The following is a 27,500-nucleotide window of genomic DNA, read 5'->3' as shown; positions in this document are numbered from 1 at the left end:
AGTCACAGCAGGACAAGTTTAGAATTACAAAAAAAATGAAAGATTTGACAACTGACCTGACAATCAATTTTTTGTCCAGCAGCAATTAACTATGGCAGTCAATAAAGCACAAGAAAAACTAACCAAACTAAGAAGATTTTTCCGCACACCAGATTTGAAAATTCAAAAGAACAACACCATATAAAAAAGGACAACACGCGTCCACTACGCTCAGAGTGAGTGAAGAATACAACAAAATTTTTGGAAATCAACATCAAAAGACAGCCAGCAGATTGCCGGAAAACATCCACCGTTGACGCGCTAGACGCACATCGGGATTGAAACAGAAAAAGAAAAAAAAGTGAGATTGAAATTGACAAAACTTTTCCCTAAGTTTAAAAAAATTGTTCTAATTCAGTGTGCAGTTTCCGTTAGATTCTAAACCTCTACTTATTTCAGCTTCTAAAATGCAGGGTATTAAGCTTAAAACTAATATCAGCTAGCAATCGTTCTAATGAACTTTGATAACCTAATGCAATATGACTTAATGACCGGTCTTTATCGGTTTATCCCGTTTCTTTTGATTTTGCTCCGTTGACATTGACCGTATTTACTACATTGCGTAATTCAATGCGTGAAACAAATTAGAATCCATTCAGTTGAAACAGTGAGTGAGGTAAGTCAGAATTCAAACGTGAAAACTGACTTATTTAAAACGAAAAACGTAATCAAAAGGTAAAGCGAATTTAAAATAAGGACAGCGCCTAAATAATAGCCGTTTGAGAGGCTGACGGCGGCTATTAATAAAGCAAAGAAGGCAAAAAGTGAGATAATTGGCAGAAACCAGAACCTCTTGACAAAAAGTGGCATAAAAGTGAGAAAACACAAAACTATAGAACATAAACCTTAAAAACCACATAAATACATCTTAAATAGTAAAAGTAACATATGAAGGCAACATTCAAAAATTTACCAAAACCTCTCAAAAACAATAGCGCAATGAAACCAATAGCCCAAACCTGAGGTCGAGAAATTGACAATTACACGGCACTAGAAGGTCAAGGAGAGCTGTAATTTTTTGAGATCTCGCGAAAAGACAAAAAAGCAACAGAAGCGGGCAAAACCAAAAAAATTCACCAATATTTCAAGACATTAACAACACAAGACATTAATTAGATTCATTCAAGCATCATAAGCAACTGATGATATTTGTCATTAATGAGGCATAGAAAATTAAATGTGAAAACCTGCAAAACTCAATTTTCTAAAAAACAATGCGTCGCAGTCACAGAAAGCAATAGCTATGTACTGACATAATTATTCCGATTGCATAGAGCACCCCATGAGATCTAACGTTAATAATATTGAGTTATAACACAACATATAGTACAGGTACCGAAAAATTGCTCAAAAGTTATGAAAAACAGCAACTATGAGCACAAACCACTAATTATATTCATTTATGCTACATTAACAACCGATCGAACTTACCCTGAAGAAGATTAAACGATAATGTGACGATAAGGTATTGAAAAACTAAGAAAGACTCAATAAACGAAAAAAATTACACAATTTCTGACAAAATAGTTAAAATATTTATATATCAATTGAAGATATCAATAGTCTCTAATAAGCATCACTAAAGAGCCACTGAGAACCGAGTCAATGACGAGACAACGAAACAGGACAACAAAAACAACAACGAAACAGGGAAACCTCAAAATAACTAATGTTTCATTTAAAAAACCAATATTAACTGCCATTAGATGAAATCACAAAAATACAGCTATTCATTACTAGAACACATGTACAGCCTTTGAGAAATAAGTACAGACAATTGAAAATCCAGCATCAGGTCTAACGGAATTTTGGTCTAACGCCAATTTCGCACTCAACAATTTCTTCTCTTATGGAAATTCAAAAAAAAATAACGCTCCAAACTTTACTACACTCTAAAAAGACTTGGCACTAACATCAAAAAATCTTAAGAAAGGTAACCGGATGACTCCGGAAACGACACGAAGTAAAACAAAACGTTAGCCAACCACTAACTGAAAAAAACAACAACCTAACGCCCGGCGAATTGCTCTCAAACAACTGGCGAGTGGCTGGCTTTGTCCGTAAATGGATACCGTTTAGGAACGCTAGCCTTAACTTAAATAAGAGGCGTATGGCAAGTGCGGTGGGGGGCTAAGGGATGTGGGCGGAGGATGAGCGCTTCCGACAAAGCTCCGGTCATTACCTGTTTATCCCGTTTTCGAGGACGCACAGTCAAATGGGTCAAACAAAAAAGCGCTCAAGCGAAAAGTCTTAAAATATTATTCTAAATACCAACATTGCCACAAAATCTCTTTCATAGCCATTAATTACAGAACCACATTTTTCGTGATAACTTCTTGAAAGTATCGCAAATTTTTCCATATACCATTAAAAAAACAGTTTTTACAGTCCTTGGGCAAAAAAGAGCACAAAACCATTCATCAGATTCATTTATGCTACAATAATGACCGATCAGACTAATCCTTAAGGAGACTAAATGATAATGTGACAATAAGGAGCTGAAAAACTGAGTAAGACTCAATAAACAAAAATTAAAACAATTTCTGAAAAAGTAGTAAAATTTTTTATATCAATTAAAGATATCAATAGCCTCTAATAGGCCTCAATAAAGAGCCAATGAGAACAGAGTCATTGGTGAGACAAAGAAACAGGACAACAAAAAGAACAACAAAAGAGGGAAACCTTAAAATAACAAATGTTTCATTAAAAAACCGTTATTAATTAATAACTGCCATTTGATGACGAAACCACAAAAAAAATTCATTACTAAAACACAAGTACAGCCTTTTGAGAAATTAGTACACACTTTTGAAAATACAGCATCAGGTAAAAACAGACGAATATTTGGTCAAACCACAATTTCTGACTTCATTTTGAAAGCAATTCGAAAAAATCACGCTGCAAACGTAGTCAATTTTTTGCTCCCATTACTACACTCTAAAAAGACTTGTCACTGACAACAAAAAATCTTAAGAAAGGTAACCGGACGACTCCGGAAACGGCACGAAGTAAAACAAAACCTAAGCCAACCACTAACTGAAAAAAACAACAACCTAACACCCGGCGAATTGCTCTCAAACAACTGGCGAGTGGCTGGCTTTGTCCGTAAATGGGTACCGTTCAGGGAGGCTAGCTTAACTTAAATAAGAGGCGTATGGCAAGTGCAGTGGGGGCAAAGGGATGTGGGGGGAGGAGCAGCGGGAGGGAGAGGGTCAATCGCGCTTCCGTCCAAGCTCTAATAAGTTCACGCCCTCTAACTGAAAAAAACAACAACCTAACGCCCGGCGAATTGCTCTCAAACAACTGGCGAGTGGCTGGCTTTGTCCGTAAATGGGTACCGTTTAGGAACGCTAGCCTTAACTTAAATAAGAGGCGTATGGCAAGTGCGGTGGGGGGCTAAGGGATGTGGGCGGAGGATGAGCGCTTCCGACAAAGCTCCGGTCATTACCTGTTTATCCCGTTTTCGAGGACGCACAGTCAAATGGGTCAAACAAAAAAGCGCTCAAGCGAAAAGTCTTAAAATATTATTCTAAATACCAACATTGCCACAAAATCTCTTTCATAGCCATTAATTACAGAACCACATTTTTCGTGATAACTTCTTGAAAGTATCGCAAATTTTTCCATATACCATTAAAAAAACAGTTTTTACAGTCCTTGGGCAAAAAAGAGCACAAAACCATTCATCAGATTCATTTATGCTACAATAATGACCGATCAGACTAATCCTTAAGGAGACTAAATGATAATGTGACAATAAGGAGCTGAAAAACTGAGTAAGACTCAATAAACAAAAATTAAAACAATTTCTGACAAAGTAGTAAAATTTTTTATATCAATTAAAGATATCAATAGCCTCTAATAGGCCTCACTAAAGAGCCAATGAGAACAGAGTCATTGGTGAGACAAAGAAACAGGACAACAAAAAGAACAACAAAAGAGGGAAACCTTAAAATAACAAATGTTTCATTAAAAAACCGTTATTAATTAATAACTGCCATTTGATGACGAAACCACAAAAAAAATTCATTACTAAAACACAAGTACAGCCTTTTGAGAAATTAGTACACACTTTTGAAAATACAGCATCAGGTAAAAACAGACGAATATTTGGTCAAACCACAATTTCTGACTTCATTTTAAAAGCAATTCGAAAAAATCACGCTTCAAACGTAGTCAATTTTTTGCTCCCATTACTACACTCTAAAAAGACTTGTCACTGACATCAAAAAATCTTAAGAAAGGTAACCGGACGACTCCGGAAACGGCACGAAGTAAAACAAAACCTAAGCCAACCACTAACTGAAAAAAACAACAACCTAACACCCGGCGAATTGCTCTCAAACAACTGGCGAGTGGCTGGCTTTGTCCGTAAATGGGTACCGTTCAGGGAGGCTAGCTTAACTTAAATAAGAGGCGTATGGCAAGTGCAGTGGGGGCAAAGGGATGTGGGGGGAGGAGCAGCGGGAGGGAGAGGGTCAATCGCGCTTCCGTCCAAGCTCTAATAAGTTCACGCCCTCCGGTCATTACCTGTTTATCCCGTTTTCGAGGACGCACAGTCAAATTGGTCAAACAAAAAGCGCTCAAGCGAAAAGGCCTAAAATATTACTCTAAATACCAACATCGCCACAAACTCTCTTGCAGAACCATTAATTGCAGAACCATATTTTTCGTGTCAACTTACTGAAAGTCTCGAAAATTGTTCAGCATACCATTTAAAAACATTTTACAAAGTTGTTGGGCAGAAATGAGCACAAACCATTAACCAGATTCATTTATGCTACATTAACAACAGATCAGACTTACCCTTAAGAACACTAAATGATGTGACAATAAGAACTGAAAAACTGACTCAATGAACAAAAAAATTATAACAATTTCTGACAAAGTAGTTAAAATTTTCACATATCAATTGAAGATATCAATAGCCTTTAATCGGCCTCACTCAAGATCCAATGACAACAAAGTCATTGGCGCGACAAAGAAACAGGACAACAAAAAGAACAACAAAACATGCAAAACCTCAAAAAGATTCACGTTTCTACTAGAAAACCGTTATTAATAATTAACTGCCCTTTAATGACGAAATCATAAAATGCTTATTATTACTAGAACACAAGTAGAGCTTTTTGAAAAATGAGTACGGACGTTTGAAAATACAGCATCAGTTAAAAAAAACGAAAATTTGGTCAATTTCTCACTCCATTATAAAGGCAATTCGAAAAAAATCACAGGGGTCATAAAAAATTTATGCTCGCTAAGCTGGGGGGCCAAAACAGAACAGATCCAAAAATTGGTCGTAATTTTGTGATTCCAGCGGTTTGATGACGATCGCCTGTAATTTGAAATTTGGTGAATTTTTGTTACAGGTGAAAAATGATGGAGAGGGTAGGGACTGAAGTGGGGGGTGTAAAGAAAAATTCGCCAAACGATCAATTGCGGAAAAAAACTACAGGGCTAATACAATTGCTTCAAACCTTTTATGAGGGCTAAAAAATACGAGTTGAAATAGAAAAAAAAATAATTTGAAACAGTAAACTGCTTTGGGATCTATTCTGTTTCGCACGTTACTATGTGAGAAAATAGCACGTGCGCCTGGAGTTCATAAAAATTTATGCTCACTAAGCTGGGGGCCGAAACGAATAGATTCAAAAAAAACAATCAAAAGGTCGAAACAACAGTAAACATCGGTAAAAATCGGCAGTAAAAATCGGCAGTAGTCAATTTTTTGCTCCCATTACTACACTCTAAGAAGACTTGTCACTGACATCAAAAAATCTTAAGAAAGGTAACCGGACGACTCCGGCAACGGCACGAAGTAAAACAAAACGTTAGCCAACCACTAACTGAAAAAAAACAACAACCCCCATGTGAACGGAGTCAAAATGCCCCATGTGAACAATAAACCGCTAGCGAGAAAACGATTTTTTGTTCAAACACCGTTTTCTCACTCTACTTTGAAATTAGACTGAAAAAGCCGAACGATCTATTGCTATCGCAGCCACAAAAAATTCACCAAATTTCAATTTACAGACGATCGTCATCACACCGCTGGAATCACGAAATTACGACCAATTTTTGGATCTGTTCTGTTTAGCGCGAGCATAAATTCTGTCCAGCTTAGCGAGCATAAATTTTTTATGACCCCCAGGCGCACGTTCTATTTTCTTACATAGTAACGTGCTATAACATAACCGACTAAACGTCGGAAGAATTGCTCTCGAACGACTAGCGGGCGCTCTAATGAATTGCAGCCTGCTTCAGTTGGGGGGGACGGAGGGAGCCTAAATGGGACTAAGAAGTTCAATAGTGTGCTTCAAATAACCACATTAGAGGTTAATATATACCACTATAAAGATTTAAAGTAAAAAATGGCACCAGTTTCGGCGCACTTTTCATTTGACTATTAGTATTAAAGTTCCGCCAATTGAGTTCAGCTGCATGAAATCGTGATTGAGAGAGGATTTTAGATCACGCGAAACGCAAAAGTCAAGGGCGTAAAAGTCACTCGAAAAGTCAAAATTGTCAAGCAAAAATTTTGCATAAAAAAGACACACATGTTCACAATAATTGCTATGAACTTCGTTCAAGAGCAATTAATATAACCATATAATTTGTAACTGGGGGTCTTAAAAAACACTGGGGGCCGAAACAGAAAATATCCCAATTTTTAGTCTTATGTTTTAGTTATTTACGTCAAAACTCATGAATTTCATATGGAGTAGTAAATAGAAACTTATTCAAAATTTCACGCACGAGGAAATAAAAACAACCTCAAATTACTTCAAATTTTGAAGATGCCCTCAAACATTGAAATTTTAATTGGTTATCTTTTGTTGCATAATTTTCCATCAGGCTCTCTCATGAGAGGCAAGGATAAGATGCTCAATGATGGAAGGGGTGAGTTAAAAAAGAAATGGAATCCAAACAAAAGAGTTCCAGATATAGTCACAGTGCCAATGGGAGTGCGGGGTTAAAAATACAATTTGTAATTAACGCTGAGTAAAAAAAAGGTACCAATTGAAGTAATAATTGTACAAAAAGTGGGTAACACTAACTGAATTTAAGGTCTATTCATGATAGGCTCCCAAAACAAAGGTTATGAGAAGTTTGCAATAGGACAGGATCATCCTATTCTTAATCTGTCGACCTCAGTATTATTCACCACTACAATCAGCAGCCGATGTTGAAAAAATGTCTAACAATGGAAGAGCACGCAATTCAAAACATTACAAGCAGTTTTTAGTACACTGTCATCTTTAATTGAGTCAAACACTTTGGACAGATATAACAAGGCAGTTGGGACAAATGCAAAATCAACAACATTGGAGCGCACAGTTTCTGTGAAAAAGAGCCTCCTGCGTTCAGGAAGAGCTCCTAAAACTAAATTGTCGCGGTAATAAAACACTGTTTTCAAATGTGCTATTTGAATCAATATCCTTTTTTTTTCAAAAAAAACTGGAGCGCGCGCTGTAAACAGATCTTAGTAAATAATTCTTCAGATCGCCTCGTTCCTCATCCTTAACAATGGGGAAGAAAACTAATTTTTCAAGTTCTGATGGAAATGTACATCGATCAATACACTAGTTAAAAACATAGTAGAACGTAGAATAGGAAATTTGCGAAATCTTTTAGTTTCCCTGACTTTATAAGGTCCACCCGGTTTGCTAGATTAACCAATGAACCAACATTGTATTTCCTGCTCTGTAACAAATCTATAAGCAAATTTTTGCTTGTACAAATCTCCACATAACACTTATTTTTACATTTTACTTTGAGTCAAGTTATCTCCAAAACAATTAGTTGAGAAATCGATAGCTATTTCCTTAGGATTAGTGATATAATCATCCATGGCGTTTTCAAAATTTGTTACCAGCCACAAATTCAACTTTGTTTCTACTGTGATTAATGACTTGGTTTGTTTCTTGTTCTTGGTTTGTTGTGTTATTGAACATCTCGTAATAACGTCTTAGAAAAAGAAATAGTTTGGGTATCTTAACGCTTACAATATTTTTTTGTGCGGCTCGACAAAGTTTGGCTTTGCATGTGTTTTTAAGAAATGCATGAAACCCACATTCTGGATCATCAAAAGAGTAGAAAAGTCGCCGGAAAAAAATAGATAAATAGAAGTAAAAAAGTACTTGCAAGCCAAATATACGATAAATTATTAACTGGTTTACAATTCTCCCTATAATTTGTCAGTACAAGAAAAAAATGCAAAACGTGATAGCACAATTATCCTCTCTATGCATGAAAATTCAGAAAAATAGCAGCCGTTGACCCGCTTGACGAACATTAGGATTGAAACAGGAAAAGAAAAAACTTAAGAGATAAAAATTGACAGAATTTGTCTAAGTTTCAAAGAGTTCTTATTTGATGTGTGTAAATTCAACATATTCGGTTAGATTCTAAAATTACACTTAATCCAGCTTCTAAACTGAAGGCTAATCAGCATAAAAATAACCGAACTTTCAAAACTACTGCACTATGACTCAATGACTGCGCTTTATCTGTTTATCCCGTTTATTTTGATTTTGCTCTTTTGACTTTGGCCGTATTCATTACATTACGTAATTCAATACGTGGAAGCATTTAAGATCCATTCAGTTGAAACAGTGAGTGAGGTAAACCAGAAGTCAAGCGTGAAAATCGTGACTTATGTAAAACGAAATATAGCCGGCAGATTTCCGGAATAGCTGCGAGAGAATAGACTTGCAAGCGGTATAATAGAGATAGAAACAAACGGATATAAGTTCAAAAAGTTACCGACACCGCACAAAAAGCTATGTAAAAAAATTCAGCGAAAAATTAATAAATCTTGTTAAAATTCAATGCGCAGAAACCTTTTCAAAAGGGACCTTTTACTAATATTAGTTCCTTTGACCTTAAATTAATTCAAAGTAAACTCAAATTTTAAAGTGCAAAAGTCATTTTATTGAGTGAGGTAAGTCACTTATGATCAACATCTAATCACGCAACAAATTTTTTCTAGAGAGAGAGAGAGAAAAACGACGTCAGACCGCAAAAGCCGTTATTGAGACGAACAAATACGTCAGAAAATTTGGCTTTTTCAGCTTTGCTGTGTGAACAAATTTAAAACGAAAAAGAGTGTCAAATGACAAAACAAAAAAAACACAGCAGGACAAGTCCTGATTTAAAATTCGAAAAATTTTCCAAAACTAAACAAAAACTAGATCTAGAACGGACAAAGAGTGAATTGGGAAAACCATTTCCATGAAACAATCAGATCATAAAATTTGAAAACCTAAAATCAATGTTAAAACGCCGCATGTGAACAAAATCCACTAGCGAGAAAGCAAATTTATTTTTGTTTAAACACCGTTTTCTCACTCTACGTTAAAATTAGATTTAAACATAGCCGGCAGATTGCCGGAATAGCTGCGAAATAGACTTGCGTGCCGTAAAATACAGATGGAAAAAGATACAGAAGTGAGTTGATAATAGTTATCGCCGCCGCCTATAAAACTTGCAAGTTTGTTTCAAAGGAGCTTGTTTTCGGGTGCAAAAAAAGTTTCCCTGTCGCGTCTCGAACCGGCGCTCTCCGAATTAACAGCCAGTCGCCTTAACCACTCGGCTGTCGGACCATTCAATCTGTTTTCTTACAATCAACTTTGTTTTAGGAACAGATTTTGTTTCTGAATAACCGCAATTTAGGTCACAAAGAAAGCGTGAAATCAAGCGCGAAAAAGCCATTTAAGCAGTGACGAGACAGAATGTTCTAGAACAAATGTAAAACGAAAATGAAGCGTCAGACGACGAAACAAAAAACATAGCCGGAAGAATTCCGGAAGCGACTCGAAGCCGCAAAACCTCACAAACAAAACCCTAATTGCAGCTGAAGCAATTACCATTTGAATTCAACCATTAACTCATTACCTCCCCTGGTCTGATCTAAAAATTGGTGAAACTTAAACCACTGTCACCAAGAAAAAAATGCAGCAAAATTTTATATTGTTGAAAATGTTTGATAACGTTAAAAAATCCGAAATCGATTAGCAGGTCAAAATACTGATGGCCTAAAACAGCTGAAAGGGCTATCAATTGCCCTCAAATAATTCATGATTCTGATCTCAAAAAGATCAGAAAAGCAAACGGCAGATAACAATCTTAGAAACTAAGTTAAATCTTTTTTTAAAAAAAAAGAATACTCAAATTTAAGAATCAGAAAACCACTATAATTACAGTTCTAATCACTGCAATTAAAACAAAAAACGGCACATACTTCTCCCTTGTTCTGCATGTGCTAGACAACATGATTTAAAACTAATTCAAAAATTAAAATAATCATAGAAAAGACAAGCAGCAGAAAAATGTTCAAAGGCAAAAAATCGTTTAAATTAACACCAAGGCCGGATAGAAGTTGCAGTAGATAGTATTAAGTAGAGCTTTTGGAAAAAGCTGGCTAGCAAACTCTCAGTACTGCCTTGTGTTGAATGAAATCAATTGCAAACAAAGAAATGACGAAAATCTAAGAAAATGCTGAAATCATTCAATTTTTTAACAACTGAAACAACCAAAAATATATGTGCCATAAAAAGCTGCCAGGCAAAACTAAAATGATACTAACTAGAATGATAAGAACATGGACACAATATGAAGAACACCGTAATAAAAACACATTCTTGATTTTTGAAAGTCAAAAATAAAAACAAAATTCAAGAAAAACGAATACATTTCATTGTTCAGCATTAGAGACATAGAAAAGATAACTAGTCGTCCAATATAAAGATCTATCCTCCTGAAGTGAACAAAAAAATAGGAAAAACCAGATATGAAACATACGAAACATTAAATATTTTACAGAAAAAGGTCAAAAAACTTTTAATACTGCTTTCATGAAAAATGGAAGCTGAAAAAATCAATATACCAAAAATCAAAATAGGTGCCAGGACAAAGCTAGAATGATACTAACTAGAATTTTAAGAATATGGGCACAATGTAAGGAACACCGTAACAAAAAGGCATTCTTGTTTAAATCAAATTAAAAAATCAAGAAAAACAAATACAGTTCACTGCTCAACATTCGAGACCTAGAAAAGATAACTAGTCATCCGATACAAAAATCTATCCTCCTGAAGAGAACAAAAAAAATAGGAAAAAGCAGAACTCAAAAATATAAAACATTTTGAAAAAAAAAATTATCAAAAAACTTTTAAGACTGCATTTACGAAAAAGCTTCAACTGTTTTTCAAAAACTGAACTCCAAAAAATGATTGAATTTTTATTAAAACGCAAATAAGGTCCCTCATGTTCCACAAAAAGACTATTTCTAGTAATTACAATCAAAATACAAACAAAAAACTGACAAAAATCGGGAAAAAACTACCAAAATCGGATTAGCATATGTACAATTTTATAAAACAAAAATACACCGAGGTAGAGAGAGGCGTTAAGTATATGAATTATCAAAGGGAAGTTGCCAAATGAACTGATTTTTGACAAAAACACGGTTAAAAGATCTAAGAATGAAGAAATTAATAGAAAAAAGTCAAAAATTAACTAAAAAATCAAAAAATATGTGCCAATTTTCAAATTGAAACCCATATTCAGGCTCTGCAAAACACTGTGGCATCAATCTCCGATGTTGGCATTTCAATATAGTATCGAATAAAAATTATTTCTACAAAAAACCAAATTACAAGCAAAAAAAATTGGCCACTTAGACGAAAAAACGGCTAAAAACGGTTATCTATATATGCCATTCAGTCAAAAACTACTTTTCAAAGTCAAAAAGTCATTCACTAAACGCAGCGCATGATCAAAAAACTTCTCTCGCTTAGCGAAAATTTGTTCACCAAGACAGCTTTTCTCACTTTCGCTTTTAGGTCAAAATGCCGCGTGAACAAATCTACTTCCTGTAAAAAAAAAAAAAACCGAGAGAAAACCAATACTCCTCTTCGAGTCGTAAAAACAAAGAGCACCGCAATATAGCTACGCTCAGCTTACAGCTTCGCAGCTATAAAAAATTTCACAACGCAAAACCACTCGCTATTTCATTCAACTTCCTGTTTCGGCGGGAAAAAATCACTACTCCATTTTGACTTCAAAAATCATGAGAATGTGTGCACAGATCTTAAAAAGACAGCACCCCAATACAATTCAAATTCTTTGAATTGTGAAAAACAAGAGCACCGCAATATAGCTCCGCTCAGCTCACAACTTCACAGCTATAAAAACGTGATCAAAAGATGATGCGAATTTTAAAAAAGGAGAGCGCCTAAATACCAGCCGTTGACAGGCTGACTACGACTAATAATTACGTAATTCGTTTGAAATTTTACCTGAGCTTTGGGGTTGGCTTCCTGCAAGACTCCAAATTGTATCTACAATTTTAAACATACCCGGCATATTGCCGGAAAATAGCCGCCGTTGATTCCAATAAGCATGATTGGGATTGAAATAATCCCAATCAAAGATAGATATTAAAAAAAGATTTTTGTACAAAAACAATTTTTAAGTCCGATTTATTTTGATTGCATTTCATAATTGAACATAACGTACTTCTGTTTCTTAGAGAGAGGCTACAGGGAATACTATCATTACCAATAAGCATGGATGGTAACTAAGATTTATAGGAACGGCATTCAAATAGCGGGCATCTAAAATTGGACTTTATGGGTTTATCCCGTTTCTATTTCTGACTTCAATTTTTTATACCAACTCTGTTCATTTTGAATTGCTTTGCTGAGCAACTGATGTTCAAAATCAATTTTAGCAGAATGAGAGAAGAGAGAAACTAGCCTAGAGAAGTCCGAAAAGTTTCACGCAAAATTTTGAAAAAGCGGCAAAATGAGGTAAAGTGAAACATTTTTTTTGATCGACGTAGTAAAAAAAAACTTAGGAGCGCTATAATAGCCGGCTGAGAAGATGAGAGCGGCTATTAATAACATACCTGGCAGATTGCCGGAAAATAGCCGCCGTTGATTCCCATAACTCTATTGGGATTGAAAGAAAAGAAAATATCAACAAAAATTGATTTTTGTATAAAAACATTTTTAAGTGCGATTTAATTTCATGTCATTTCGTAATTGAACATACTCCTGTCTCTCAGTGAGAGGCTACAGGGTCTAGTATCAATCCCAATAAGCATTATAGATAGTAACTAAAACTTCGGAGAACAAAGTTCAAGTACCGGGCATCTTAAAATGGGCTTCATGGGTTTATCCGGTTTCTATTTGACTTTGATTCTTTTATACTGACTCTCTTCATTTTGAATTGCTTTGCTGAGCAGCTGCTGTTTAAGAGGACTGCTGAATTGTCAGTATTGATAGCGATAGTTGGACTACGGTACTGCAAATGATACGGTCTTGCTAGTCAATGGGGGGCTTGCAAATATGTCAGAGCTCTTTATAGACCATTTCAATGATCTAGGAGGAGTCAGTCAAGAATCAAATCCGTCGAGCAAAACTTTAGAGTACAAAAATTGACCACAACAAGTGCCGCAACCTTGTTTGATAGTAATTAAAAGCAACAGCTACAGAATCTTTCAAAATGCGTTCATTTGATCTGAGAATTTTGGTCAAACAAAATTTACCTGAATCTGTCCGCTGACGCACTGCGATGTGATGGGGTGATGGATGCGCGGCTGATTGCCATTGGTGGAAGCAGACGAGGAGACATTAGGATTGTACTGAGTGGAGGTACGGAATGCAGATGCAGGCAAACTATAGGATAAGGCACTGCTGCTGCTACTAGTATTATCCAAAACCCCCACACCAGCACTTGATCCAGTCCCTCCTCCCCCAACGCTCGCTAACATCCCAACATCAGGTCCTCCCAGTCCTGGAACTCTTGGTCCTCCGTCAGTGAGGTCAGAGCCGCTGTGATCTTGGAGTCCGCGTCTAGTTGTGGGTCTTGGTGGGTAAGGTAAAAGGAGATTCCTCCCAGCAGCTTCTGACTCTTGGTCCACATTGCCTACTCTCCCACTCAAACTACTCAGCTTAAGCTGCATATTTGGCCTAAACAAACAATACCAACTATCACAAGAAAATCGGGTCTCTTTCAGCTTTTCAAGAAAAAAATTGGAAAACAAACAGCACGCGAAGACTAAAAAAATTCGGACCAAACCTAAAGTTACATCTGTCCATCGAATTAAAAAAGTTCTACCTGCGACATATCAGGAGTTCGACCTCAGCATCCTGTTTGGATTGCACGATCACTTGGGTAACTTGACTGTGGGTCAGACTGCGGAACAGAATCTTATTCCACTCCAGAATTTCATCCCCTAAAACACCCCACACAAAATTTCATGTTTAAGAATTAACATCAATATGAGCTAGTCTTGATTGCACACTTTTTGATTCCAACACCCTTTGTTCTTTTTTGAACTCAAACATAAACCGGCTAACGGCGGTCGAATTACTCTAGAACGACAGCCGAGGCAAACTATTTAGAAGGGCCAAAAGCTAGAGAAACTTTTGTGGTGCAAAAACGTCTGACTTGGGTGAAATTCGAACCCGCAACCTCTCGATTAAGAGTCCGCGATATAATCCACAACGCTGAACGGGCTACGTATGGCAATCGCTCACATTTAGTTTTATTTTAGCAAAAGACTGAATTTCTGAATACTCGCAGTTCAAATCTCTCTAAAAAATCAAAGTCACTCAAGAAAAGAAAACGAACGAATTTTGTAGAAGAAAACGGTCAAGCTAAAATTGTGCAAATTTATAATAATTCTTCAAAACTTCGTTCGCGAGCAATTAGAAAATCAACAGAAATAAAAGGAAGGATTGAAAATGCGAAACATAGCAGGTACTGAAACAGTTGGAAAATGAGAAAATTGAAACAGTTGAAAAAAATTGACGTCAGCCTAATTTTCTCAAGTGTCCAAAAGTGTTCTCATTTGGTCAGCAGTTTCGTTTATTCGATAATTTGATTACTAATGTGAATTTAGCCTTTAAACTGGAGGACAATAAGCTTAGCACAAATGACGGTTCGCAGCATACTCTAATGATAACCATAATAAGGTAATTCACAGGACTAAGCAATTAATTATTAAGTCTTAGAGCCGGGGCTTTACCGGTTTATCTCTTCTTCATTTCGCCTTTACACCTTGAATGTGTTAGGATAAATTTGAAAAATGAATTCAAAACTTCAATCAGTTACATATCAAAATCAATTACACGTCAAAACTACGTAAAATAAACAAGGCAACACAACTTTCTTTAAAGGAGAACTCCTAAACAATAGCCTTTGAGAGGCTGACGGCAGTTACAAAAAATAAGAGCCTTCTCAGGCTATGAGCTAAACACAGCCTGCAGATTAATGGAATAGCTACAAAACAGCACTGTGTGCCGTAAGAAGATTCAGAAACGAGCCTAAAAAGTTATCGACGCCACTTAATAATCTGCAAAATGATAAATTCAATATGGCTTGTTCAAATTCACTCCGCAGAAACCTTATTACTAGGGACTTGAAACACACGTATGAGCATCTTGAACTTACTCAAATTTACCTTAAGCTTCAAAGTGCAGTAACCAATTTCTTGAGTCAGGCAAGGTTCTCAGAATCCAATCAGTCAAATGACCTAAAGCCTTTGCTAGAGAGAGTGAGAATTGACTAGAAAATTCCACGATATGCAACAATATGTCATAGAAGAGGGCATTTAGATGTGAATTGATCAAAGTTACCATTTAAGTTCTGTGTAATGCTTTTGAATCATTGTTAAGAAATGAAAAAGAAATTTTTTTAAAAAAAATGTTAAACATACCCGGCATATTGCCGGAAAATAGCCGCCAATGATTCCAATAAGCATGATTGGGATTGAAAGAATAGAAGGTATTGAAAAAAAAAAGATTTTTGTACAAAAACATTTTTTAAGTCCGATTTTTTTTGATGTCATTTCGTAGTTGAACATAACGTACTTCTGTTTCTTAGAGAGAAGCTACAGGGGCTGCTATCAATACCAATAAGCTTTAGAGATGGTAACTCCGACTTATAGGAACGACGTTCAAATAGCGGGCAACTAAAATTGGTCTTTATGGGTTTATCCCGTTTCTACTTCTGACTTCAATTTTTTATAATGACTCTGTTCATTTTGAATTGCTTTGCTGAGCAACTGATATTCAAAATCACTTTTAGCAGAAAGAGAGAAGAGAAAAAATAGCCTAGAGAAGTCAAAAAGATATCACGCAAAATGTTGAAAAAGCGTCAAAATGAGGTAAAGCTAAACATTTTTTTATTCGACGAAGTAAAAAAACATAGCAGGACAAGTCCTGACGTACAATTCAAACAATTTTCATTGACTAAACAGAAAACTAGATCAAGAACGGACTTTGAATGGATTGGGAAAACCACTTAGAAATAAATCGGATCCAAAAAATCGAAAAAACAGTAAAAATCAAAGTGAAATTGCCGCATGTGAACAAAAAACCACTAGCGAGAAATTTTTGTTCAAACACCGTTTTCTCACTCTGCTTTAAATTTAGAGCAAAAACATTTCACGCCGCAAAACCACTCGCTTTTTCGCTCCACTTCCTGTTTCGGCGTGACCAAAATCACTACTCCAATTTGACTTCAAAAATCATGAAAATGTGTGAACAGATCTTAAAAAAAAGACAGCGCCCCAATACAATTCAAATTCTTTGAATTGTAAAAAAACCACGATGTCCCCAATAATAGCCGCTATCGCTTCGCGGCTATTAATAAATAATACTATGCTGATCGTTCTGCTGTACTTTGCTATTCTATTGTAAATTTTGTTCTTTTCTACTAAATCTATGCTGTTCTGTATTTATACTTTACAAGCGAGGATAAATTAACTCTCTCTCTCTCTCTCTCTCTCTCTCTCTCTCTCAAGAGTTGCGATCAGTTATTATTTACAACCTTGTTTTTCTCCGGAAGCTATTGTCGAGAAAACTAAAAGGACTGAATCAGCAAAAGGGACTAAAATATAAGCCACACAGTCCCAGTTGGAAAAGAAAAACAGTAATTAAGAATTTTCAACTATCAGAACATAACCGACTAACGTCGGCCTAATTGCTCTAAACAGCTGCACGAAAGGGCACTTGTACGATAGGGGGTTCAAATCATCAGATGGAGGAGGGTGGACCAGGAGAGTATTGTGGTGGGAGGCTCCATTAAAAGCCTGCCCAATCACTTAATGCCCTCCAGGCGTCACATGTATATCCCGCATCTGAGGACGAAAACAAAGGGTCAGACGAAATATCGGTCTAGCGAACAATCGCATAAAAAGATTACCCGTCTAATATACTAATATAATTGATACAAACTTCGTTTGATAGCAATTAATAAATGGCAGATTGCAGGAAAAAGCAGCCCAGCCATACACATTCTTTACGTCAATTGGGATTAAAACAAAAACAAAAAACGACTAATAACGGGCAAATTACTCTCAAAAGACCGGCGAGCGGTTAGCTTTGTCAATAGCTAGTCGCGGTTTAGTGAGGCTTGCTTTAGCTTAACTGAAGGGGCGGGAGGAGAGCGCAGCGGGGGTGCACCGGGGGGGGGGGGGGGCGCTGCGCTCTCCTCACGCCCCTTCAGTGAGGAGAGCGCAGCGGGTGCAGGGGTGGGGATGGGGCGAAGTGCGGGGGGAGGGGGGGGGGGGTATGCCAACCTCAAAGAACCGCCCTTCACAACAATAAGTATAAGTCTCCAAAACAGTTTGAGCTAAAACAGAGCTGAAAGGCTCTAAGAGAACTTAATGCCCGCTGAGCGCTACATGCTTATCCCATTTCTGAGGAAAAAGTAAAATGGCTCAGACGAAAACTCAGTCAAGCGACAAATCGCACGATAACAGACCAACAGGACTAATACAATTGCTACAAAATTCTTTTGAGAGCAATTAAAAAGATAATTGACAGTCTATAATTCCAAAGTTTTAAACCCGCCAGATTGCTGGAAAATACTCACCATTGATTCCCATAACCCCCAATTAGGATTGACAGAACAGAAATGGAAAAATTTATTGATGTACGACAAAAATGAACTAGTATCAAGAAACCACAAAAAAAGTGAGAGAAGCTAGAATAGAGAAGCTAAAATAGCTTTGTGTTAGGAAAGCTAAAATAGCGTTAAAATAACACCGAAACCGAGACAGCCGGAACCTAGCCCTTAAATTCTATCTTAAATGTGTTCTTCCAATCTTGTCTATTACGGGCTGTTATTTTAATTCACTTTCTCCATAAATGAGCATTTCGGCGCATTTTCATATAATGAAATATTTCTGAGCGATTCGAAACAGCTATGAAATATGCTATGAAACAGCTACGAAAGGGCTGTGAAATATTTCTGTGCGATTCGAAACAAATGACATGACTTCTCTGAACGTGAGATAAAAAATTTACCCGATCTATCAAATGAGTACAAATTGATCACTCGCTTTTCTATTTTGTGAGTTTTTATTGTTCCGACCCCACTTTGTGGGGGAGGGTGAGGAACTATATTCTCGAAGCGTTTATTTGTTCAGTCAATTTTGGTCGATAGATATAACCATGAAGGAAGTCCAGCGGTATCATTAGAAAACCCGCCAAGCGTAGAATATTTTTATGGTGCTGTTTTTGCATTTCGTCTTTTCAAGGAGTTATTGAAATTTAATGTTGAGAACATGTAAAATTTTCAAATTCCTCAACGTTCAGAAGTAATTTTGGTCTATTTCAGATTATTTTTTCTTTTTGCAAAATATGCTGAAAATAGAAATAATCATTTTTTGTTTCATATGTTAAACACACCCGGCAGATTGCCGGAAAAAAGCCGCCGTTGATTCCCATAACTCTATTGGGATTGAAAGAATAGCAAATATCAACAAAAATTGATTTTTGTATAAAAACATTTTTAAGTGCGATTTAATTTGATGTCATATCGTAATTGAACATACTCCTGTCTCTCAGTGAGAGGCTACAGAGTCTACTATCAATCTCAATTAGCATTATAGAAAGTAACTAAAACTTCTGAGAACAAAGTTCAAGTACCGGGCATCTAAAAATGGGCTTTATGGGTTTATCCCGTTTCTATTTCTCACTTTGATTTTTTTATACTGACTTTCTTCATTTTGAATTGCTTTGCTGAGCAGCTGAGCTGCTGTTTAAAAGGACTTTAAGCAGAATGGCAGAAGAGTGAAACTAGCCTAGAGAAGTCAAAAAGATTTCATGCAAAATGTCGAAAAAGCGGCAAAATGGGTAAAGCGAAAAAAAGTTCGACGAAGTAAAAAAACATAGCAGGACAAGTCCTGAAATACAATCCAAGTAACTGAATGAAAAACAGACCTAATGAACCTGACCGGCAGATCAATTGAACAATCCCAGCCAACAAGACAAAAATCTCACAAGTTGAGAAACTAAAAGCATCAAACAAACTAACCAAAAAAAACGATCATTGCTAAAACCCTTGAAGCTTTTAACTTGAAGACCATATATGACTCATTTCAAAATACTCATTAACTCACGCAAAAACCTTGAAAGAGAGGAATCTGCCACTAAAAGTAGATAAACTGGACAAATATGACAAATGCATCAAGAATCTGAGAAGAGAAAATTTAAAGAAAATTTCCAAAAATAGGGCTATAAAAAAGGTCAAAACATATTTTTGACTCTGGAGTTCTTTTTTCTTAACTGTCTACAACATTTGAAAAGCTTCGTTGGCCAGTGAAGAAAGTTAAAATCGGAGAATGACAAAAAACCGAAAAATTTGAAAACTATCGAAAATTTTAAATTGCAAGCTTTATTTAAAAAATTCCCTACAATTGAAAAATTAAAATGGAAACTATTGTATTGCCCCTAGAAACTGTGTAGTAACATACTAGCAAACTCTATAGAAGGTTCCCTGGCCACTGAATAAAAATTTCAAAAATTTAAAGAAAAATGCAACTTTATCAAAAAATTGGTAAAAGATATTAAAATGTTGAATACCATTCCATGGCCAAAAAATATTTTCAGTAAACTTTTAGCAAACCATATATGAGGCTTATTGCCCCCTGGCGCCGGAAAACTTGAATAATGACAATAAAATTTGAGAATACTTGAAAATTTGAAATTTGAAAAAAAGTTTGATTTAAAATAGTTGGAAAATTGAGTAAGTTAAAATGTTTAAAACCACTTCATTACCACTTGAAACTATGCAATAACCTATTATTAAACCGCAGAGGAGCTTTTTTGACATCAAAGTCTGAAACAACTCAAAAACGAGCGTCAGACGAATGAAACATAAAAACATAGCAGGACAAGTCCTGACGTACAATTCAAAGAATTTTCAATGACTAAAAAAACTAGACCTAAAACGGACTATGAATGGATTGGAAAAACCATTTAGAAAAAAATCCGGTCCAAAAATCGAAAAAACAGTAAAAATCAAAGTGAAATTGCCGCAAGTGAACAAAAAACCACTAGCGAGAAAGCGAATTTTTGTTCAAACACCGTTTTCTCACTTTACTTTGAATTTAGAGCGAAAAAATTTCACGCCGCAAAACCACTCGGTTTTGCGCTCCACTTCCTGTTTCGGCGTGACCAAAATGACTACTCCATTTTGACTTCAAAAATCATGAAAATGTGTGAACAGATCTTAAAAAAAGACAGCGCCCCAATACAATTCAAATTCTTTGAATTGTAAAAAGACAGAGCACCAATACAATCCAATACTTGGGTTGTAAAAAAATAGGAGCGCTATAATAGCCGGCTGAGATGAGGGCGGCTATTAATCATAACCACTAATCTCTGTGTTTTGTTTCAAGTTAATTTTATCATTTTGTGCCAATGTTTCGCGCAGTAAGACACAAATAAAATTGACTATTTCGATCTATTGCAGCCTCCTTCTTTTGGGAGGGGGGTAACTAAATTCACTGAAGGGGACTTCAAATTACATCAATAGAGGTTATAATATACCACCATAACCACTAATGAAACAAAGTGAGAAAAATTACATCGAATTTGGCTCTATTTTAAGTTGTTTTTGGTAGTTCAAATGGCGCGAACTTACGTAATTTCTAAGTGGTCCTATTTTCTAGAAAAAAAACTTCTGTCGAGAGTTGACACCAAATATATATTGAAACATAGCTGTCAGATTGCCAGAAAATAGCCGCAATAGATTCGTAGATCGACAGTCTAAAAAAAACAGTAAAAATGACAGACCAAAAAAATTCGTCTTTTCATTGAAGGCTGATCTGTTATATTTTGATTAAAAATCTGTATAAGTTATTGCTGCCTCTATTAGCTGATCTCAAATAACCTTCATTTAGAGTGACACACACCCATTTGACCCTATCTCTTTGAATTAAAGTAAATAAGAGTCAATTTCAAAGTGAGGAAGTCGTTTTTGAGAGTGAGGTAAGTCAAGTGTGACCAAAAATTTAATCACGCGCATGAACAAAAAAACTCACTCCACTAAGAGCGAAAAATGACGTCACACATGCATTTCAGTTAAAATTGCATGGACGAATGAACAAAAAGTGGCTGTGACGTCATATGGTCGTAACAAAAATCATGACGACGAAATAAAAAAAACATAGCAGGACAAGTCCTGACGTACAATTCAAAGAATTTTCATTGACTAAACAGAAAACTAGACCTAGAACGGACTATGAATGGATTGGAAAAACCATTTAGAAAAAAATCCGGTCCAAAAATCGAAAAAACAGTAAAAATCAAAGTGAAATTGCCGCATGTGAACAAAAAACCACTAGCGAGAAATTTTTGTTCAAACACCGTTTTCTCACTCTGCTTTAAATTTAGAGCAAAAACATTTCACGCCGCAAAACCACTCGCTTTTTCGCTCCACTTCCTGTTTCGGCGTGACCAAAATCACTACTCCAATTTGACTTCAAAAATCATGAAAATGTGTGAACAGATCTTAAAAAAAAGACAGCGCCCCAATACAATTCAAATTCTTTGAATTGTAAAAAAACCACGATGTCCCCAATAATAGCCGCTATCGCTTCGCGGCTATTAATAAATAATACTATGCTGATCGTTCTGCTGTACTTTGCTATTCTATTGTAAATTTTGTTGTTCTTTTCTACTAAATCTATGCTGTTCTGTATTTATACTTTACAAGCGAGGATAAATTAACTCTCTCTCTCTCTCTCTCTCTCTCTCTCTCTCTCTCTCTCAAGAGTTGCGATCAGTTATTATTTACAACCTTGTTTTTCTCCGGAAGCTATTGTCGAGAAAACTAAAAGGACTGAATCAGCAAAAGGGACTAAAATATAAGCCACACAGTCCCAGTTGGAAAAGAAAAACAGTAATTAAGAATTTTCAACTATCAGAACATAACCGACTAACGTCGGCCTAATTGCTCTAAACAGCTGCACGAAAGGGCACTTGTACGATAGGGGGTTCAAATCATCAGATGGAGGAGGGTGGACCAGGAGAGTATTGTGGTGGGAGGCTCCATTAAAAGCCTGCCCAATCACTTAATGCCCTCCAGGCGTCACATGTATATCCCGCATCTGAGGACGAAAACAAAGGGTCAGACGAAATATCGGTCTAGCGAACAATCGCATAAAAAGATTACCCGTCTAATATACTAATATAATTGATACAAACTTCGTTTGATAGCAATTAATAAATGGCAGATTGCAGGAAAAAGCAGCCCAGCCATACACATTCTTTACGTCAATTGGGATTAAAACAAAAACAAAAAACGACTAATAACGGGCAAATTACTCTCAAAAGACCGGCGAGCGGTTAGCTTTGTCAATAGCTAGTCGCGGTTTAGTGAGGCTTGCTTTAGCTTAACTGAAGGGGCGGGAGGAGAGCGCAGCGGGGGTGCACCGGGGGGGGGGGGGGGTGGGGGGGCGCTGCGCTCTCCTCACGCCCCTTCAGTGAGGAGAGCGCAGCGGGTGCAGGGGTGGGGATGGGGCGAAGTGCGGGGGGAGGGGGGGGGTATGCCAACCTCAAAGAACCGCCCTTCACAACAATAAGTATAAGTCTCCAAAACAGTTTGAGCTAAAACAGAGCTGAAAGGCTCTAAGAGAACTTAATGCCCGCTGAGCGCTACATGCTTATCCCATTTCTGAGGAAAAAGTAAAATGGCTCAGACGAAAACTCAGTCAAGCGACAAATCGCACGATAACAGACCAACAGGACTAATACAATTGCTACAAAATTCTTTTGAGAGCAATTAAAAAGATAATTGACAGTCTATAATTCCAAAGTTTTAAACCCGCCAGATTGCTGGAAAATACTCACCATTGATTCCCATAACCCCCAATTAGGATTGACAGAACAGAAATGGAAAAATTTATTGATGTACGACAAAAATGAACTAGTATCAAGAAACCACAAAAAAAGTGAGAGAAGCTAGAATAGAGAAGCTAAAATAGCTTTGTGTTAGGAAAGCTAAAATAGCGTTAAAATAACACCGAAACCGAGACAGCCGGAACCTAGCCCTTAAATTCTATCTTAAATGTGTTCTTCCAATCTTGTCTATTACGGGCTGTTATTTTAATTCACTTTCTCCATAAATGAGCATTTCGGCGCATTTTCATATAATGAAATATTTCTGAGCGATTCGAAACAGCTATGAAATATGCTATGAAACAGCTACGAAAGGGCTGTGAAATATTTCTGTGCGATTCGAAACAAATGACATGACTTCTCTGAACGTGAGATAAAAAATTTACCCGATCTATCAAATGAGTACAAATTGATCACTCGCTTTTCTATTTTGTGAGTTTTTATTGTTCCGACCCCACTTTGTGGGGGAGGGTGAGGAACTATATTCTCGAAGCGTTTATTTGTTCAGTCAATTTTGGTCGATAGATATAACCATGAAGGAAGTCCAGCGGTATCATTAGAAAACCCGCCAAGCGTAGAATATTTTTATGGTGCTGTTTTTGCATTTCGTCTTTTCAAGGAGTTATTGAAATTTAATGTTGAGAACATGTAAAATTTTCAAATTCCTCAACGTTCAGAAGTAATTTTGGTCTATTTCAGATTATTTTTTCTTTTTGCAAAATATGCTGAAAATAGAAATAATCATTTTTTGTTTCATATGTTAAACACACCCGGCAGATTGCCGGAAAAAAGCCGCCGTTGATTCCCATAACTCTATTGGGATTGAAAGAATAGCAAATATCAACAAAAATTGATTTTTGTATAAAAACATTTTTAAGTGCGATTTAATTTGATGTCATATCGTAATTGAACATACTCCTGTCTCTCAGTGAGAGGCTACAGAGTCTACTATCAATCTCAATTAGCATTATAGAAAGTAACTAAAACTTCTGAGAACAAAGTTCAAGTACCGGGCATCTAAAAATGGGCTTTATGGGTTTATCCCGTTTCTATTTCTCACTTTGATTTTTTTATACTGACTTTCTTCATTTTGAATTGCTTTGCTGAGCAGCTGAGCTGCTGTTTAAAAGGACTTTAAGCAGAATGGCAGAAGAGTGAAACTAGCCTAGAGAAGTCAAAAAGATTTCATGCAAAATGTCGAAAAAGCGGCAAAATGGGTAAAGCGAAAAAAAGTTCGACGAAGTAAAAAAACATAGCAGGACAAGTCCTGAAATACAATCCAAGTAACTGAATGAAAAACAGACCTAATGAACCTGACCGGCAGATCAATTGAACAATCCCAGCCAACAAGACAAAAATCTCACAAGTTGAGAAACTAAAAGCATCAAACAAACTAACCAAAAAAAACGATCATTGCTAAAACCCTTGAAGCTTTTAACTTGAAGACCATATATGACTCATTTCAAAATACTCATTAACTCACGCAAAAACCTTGAAAGAGAGGAATCTGCCACTAAAAGTAGATAAACTGGACAAATATGACAAATGCATCAAGAATCTGAGAAGAGAAAATTTAAAGAAAATTTCCAAAAATAGGGCTATAAAAAAGGTCAAAACATATTTTTGACTCTGGAGTTCTTTTTTCTTAACTGTCTACAACATTTGAAAAGCTTCGTTGGCCAGTGAAGAAAGTTAAACTCGGAGAATGACAAAAAACCGAAAAATTTGAAAACTATCGAAAATTTTAAATTGCAAGCTTTATTTAAAAAATTCCCTACAATTGAAAAATTAAAATGGAAACTATTGTATTGCCCCTAGAAACTGTGTAGTAACATACTAGCAAACTCTATAGAAGGTTCCCTGGCCACTGAATAAAAATTTCAAAAATTTAAAGAAAAATGCAACTTTATCAAAAAATTGGTAAAAGATATTAAAATGTTGAATACCATTCCATGGCCAAAAAATATTTTCAGTAAACTTTTAGCAAACCATATATGAGGCTTATTGCCCCCTGGCGCCGGAAAACTTGAATAATGACAATAAAATTTGAGAATACTTGAAAATTTGAAATTTGAAAAAAAGTTTGATTTAAAATAGTTGGAAAATTGAGTAAGTTAAAATGTTTAAAACCACTTCATTACCACTTGAAACTATGCAATAACCTATTATTAAACCGCAGAGGAGCTTTTTTGACATCAAAGTCTGAAACAACTCAAAAACGAGCGTCAGACGAATGAAACATAAAAACATAGCAGGACAAGTCCTGACGTACAATTCAAAGAATTTTCAATGACTAAAAAAACTAGACCTAAAACGGACTATGAATGGATTGGAAAAACCATTTAGAAAAAAATCCGGTCCAAAAATCGAAAAAACAGTAAAAATCAAAGTGAAATTGCCGCAAGTGAACAAAAAACCACTAGCGAGAAAGCGAATTTTTGTTCAAACACCGTTTTCTCACTTTACTTTGAATTTAGAGCGAAAAAATTTCACGCCGCAAAACCACTCGGTTTTGCGCTCCACTTCCTGTTTCGGCGTGACCAAAATGACTACTCCATTTTGACTTCAAAAATCATGAAAATGTGTGAACAGATCTTAAAAAAAGACAGCGCCCCAATACAATTCAAATTCTTTGAATTGTAAAAAGACAGAGCACCAATACAATCCAATACTTGGGTTGTAAAAAAATAGGAGCGCTATAATAGCCGGCTGAGATGAGGGCGGCTATTAATCATAACCACTAATCTCTGTGTTTTGTTTCAAGTTAATTTTATCATTTTGTGCCAATGTTTCGCGCAGTAAGACACAAATAAAATTGACTATTTCGATCTATTGCAGCCTCCTTCTTTTGGGAGGGGGGTAACTAAATTCACTGAAGGGGACTTCAAATTACATCAATAGAGGTTATAATATACCACCATAACCACTAATGAAACAAAGTGAGAAAAATTACATCGAATTTGGCTCTATTTTAAGTTGTTTTTGGTAGTTCAAATGGCGCGAACTTACGTAATTTCTAAGTGGTCCTATTTTCTAGAAAAAAAACTTCTGTCGAGAGTTGACACCAAATATATATTGAAACATAGCTGTCAGATTGCCAGAAAATAGCCGCAATAGATTCGTAGATCGACAGTCTAAAAAAAACAGTAAAAATGACAGACCAAAAAAATTCGTCTTTTCATTGAAGGCTGATCTGTTATATTTTGATTAAAAATCTGTATAAGTTATTGCTGCCTCTATTAGCTGATCTCAAATAACCTTCATTTAGAGTGACACACACCCATTTGACCCTATCTCTTTGAATTAAAGTAAATAAGAGTCAATTTCAAAGTGAGGAAGTCGTTTTTGAGAGTGAGGTAAGTCAAGTGTGACCAAAAATTTAATCACGCGCATGAACAAAAAAACTCACTCCACTAAGAGCGAAAAATGACGTCACACATGCATTTCAGTTAAAATTGCATGGACGAATGAACAAAAAGTGGCTGTGACGTCATATGGTCGTAACAAAAATCATGACGACGAAATAAAAAAAAACATAGCAGGACAAGTCCTGACGTACAATTCAAAGAATTTTCATTGACTAAACAGAAAACTAGACCTAGAACGGACTATGAATGGATTGGGAAAACCAATCGAAAAAACAGTAAAGATCAAAGTGAAATTGCCGCATGTGAACAAAAAACCACTACCGATAAAGAGAATTTTTGTTCAAACACCGTATTCTCACTCTACTTTAAATTTAGAGCGAAAAAATTTCACGCCGGCCGCAAAACCACTCGCTTTTTCGCTCCACTTCCTGTTTCGGCGTGACCAAAATCACAACTCCAATTTGACTTCTAAAATCATGAAAATGTGTGAACAGATCTTAAAAAAAAAGACAGCGCCCCAATACAATTCAAATTCTTTGAATTGTAAAAAACCAAGAGAAGGCCAATAATAGCCCCAGCTATCGCTGTGCGGCTATTAATAAGCAAGAGACAAACATAACCGACTAACGTCGGGCGAATTGCTCTCAAACGACCGGCGAGCGGTTGGCTTGGTCAGTAGCTAGCCACGGGGGGGGGGGGGGGGGGGTGCACCGGGGGCTGATGGGGGCAGCACTGGGTGGGGGGGGGGGGGGGGCAAAAGCGCGGTGGGGGGGGGGGGGTGGAGCCAATAGTGGGGGTGGGGGGGTCAACAAAGGGGGGGGTGTCAACCTCTAAGAACCGCCCCTCACACCATAAGCATAAGTATAAGTCTCCAAGACAGTTTGAG

At 36.4% G+C, this 27,500-nt stretch overlaps 1 protein-coding gene across 1 annotated transcript in view; it reads right to left on the bottom strand.

The window, feature by feature from the left end:
* LOC142358703 (uncharacterized) overlaps nt 1-27,500 on the bottom strand; it is a 389,942-nt gene that overhangs the window by 162,337 nt on the left and 200,105 nt on the right. The window contains exons 9-10 of the mRNA XM_075410229.1: nt 14,167-14,284; nt 13,595-14,018 (exon numbers count right to left, since the gene is read on the bottom strand). Of these exons, the coding sequence (XP_075266344.1) occupies nt 13,595-14,018; nt 14,167-14,284 (542 nt within the window). The remainder of the gene's footprint in view (nt 1-13,594; nt 14,019-14,166; nt 14,285-27,500) is intronic.

This window comes from Convolutriloba macropyga, chromosome 2, assembly GCF_964194025.1.
Source record: "Convolutriloba macropyga chromosome 2, txConMacr16.3, whole genome shotgun sequence".
Taxonomy (NCBI): domain Eukaryota; kingdom Metazoa; phylum Xenacoelomorpha; order Acoela; family Convolutidae; genus Convolutriloba; species Convolutriloba macropyga.
This window is presented reverse-complemented; position numbering and strand designations above follow the sequence as displayed.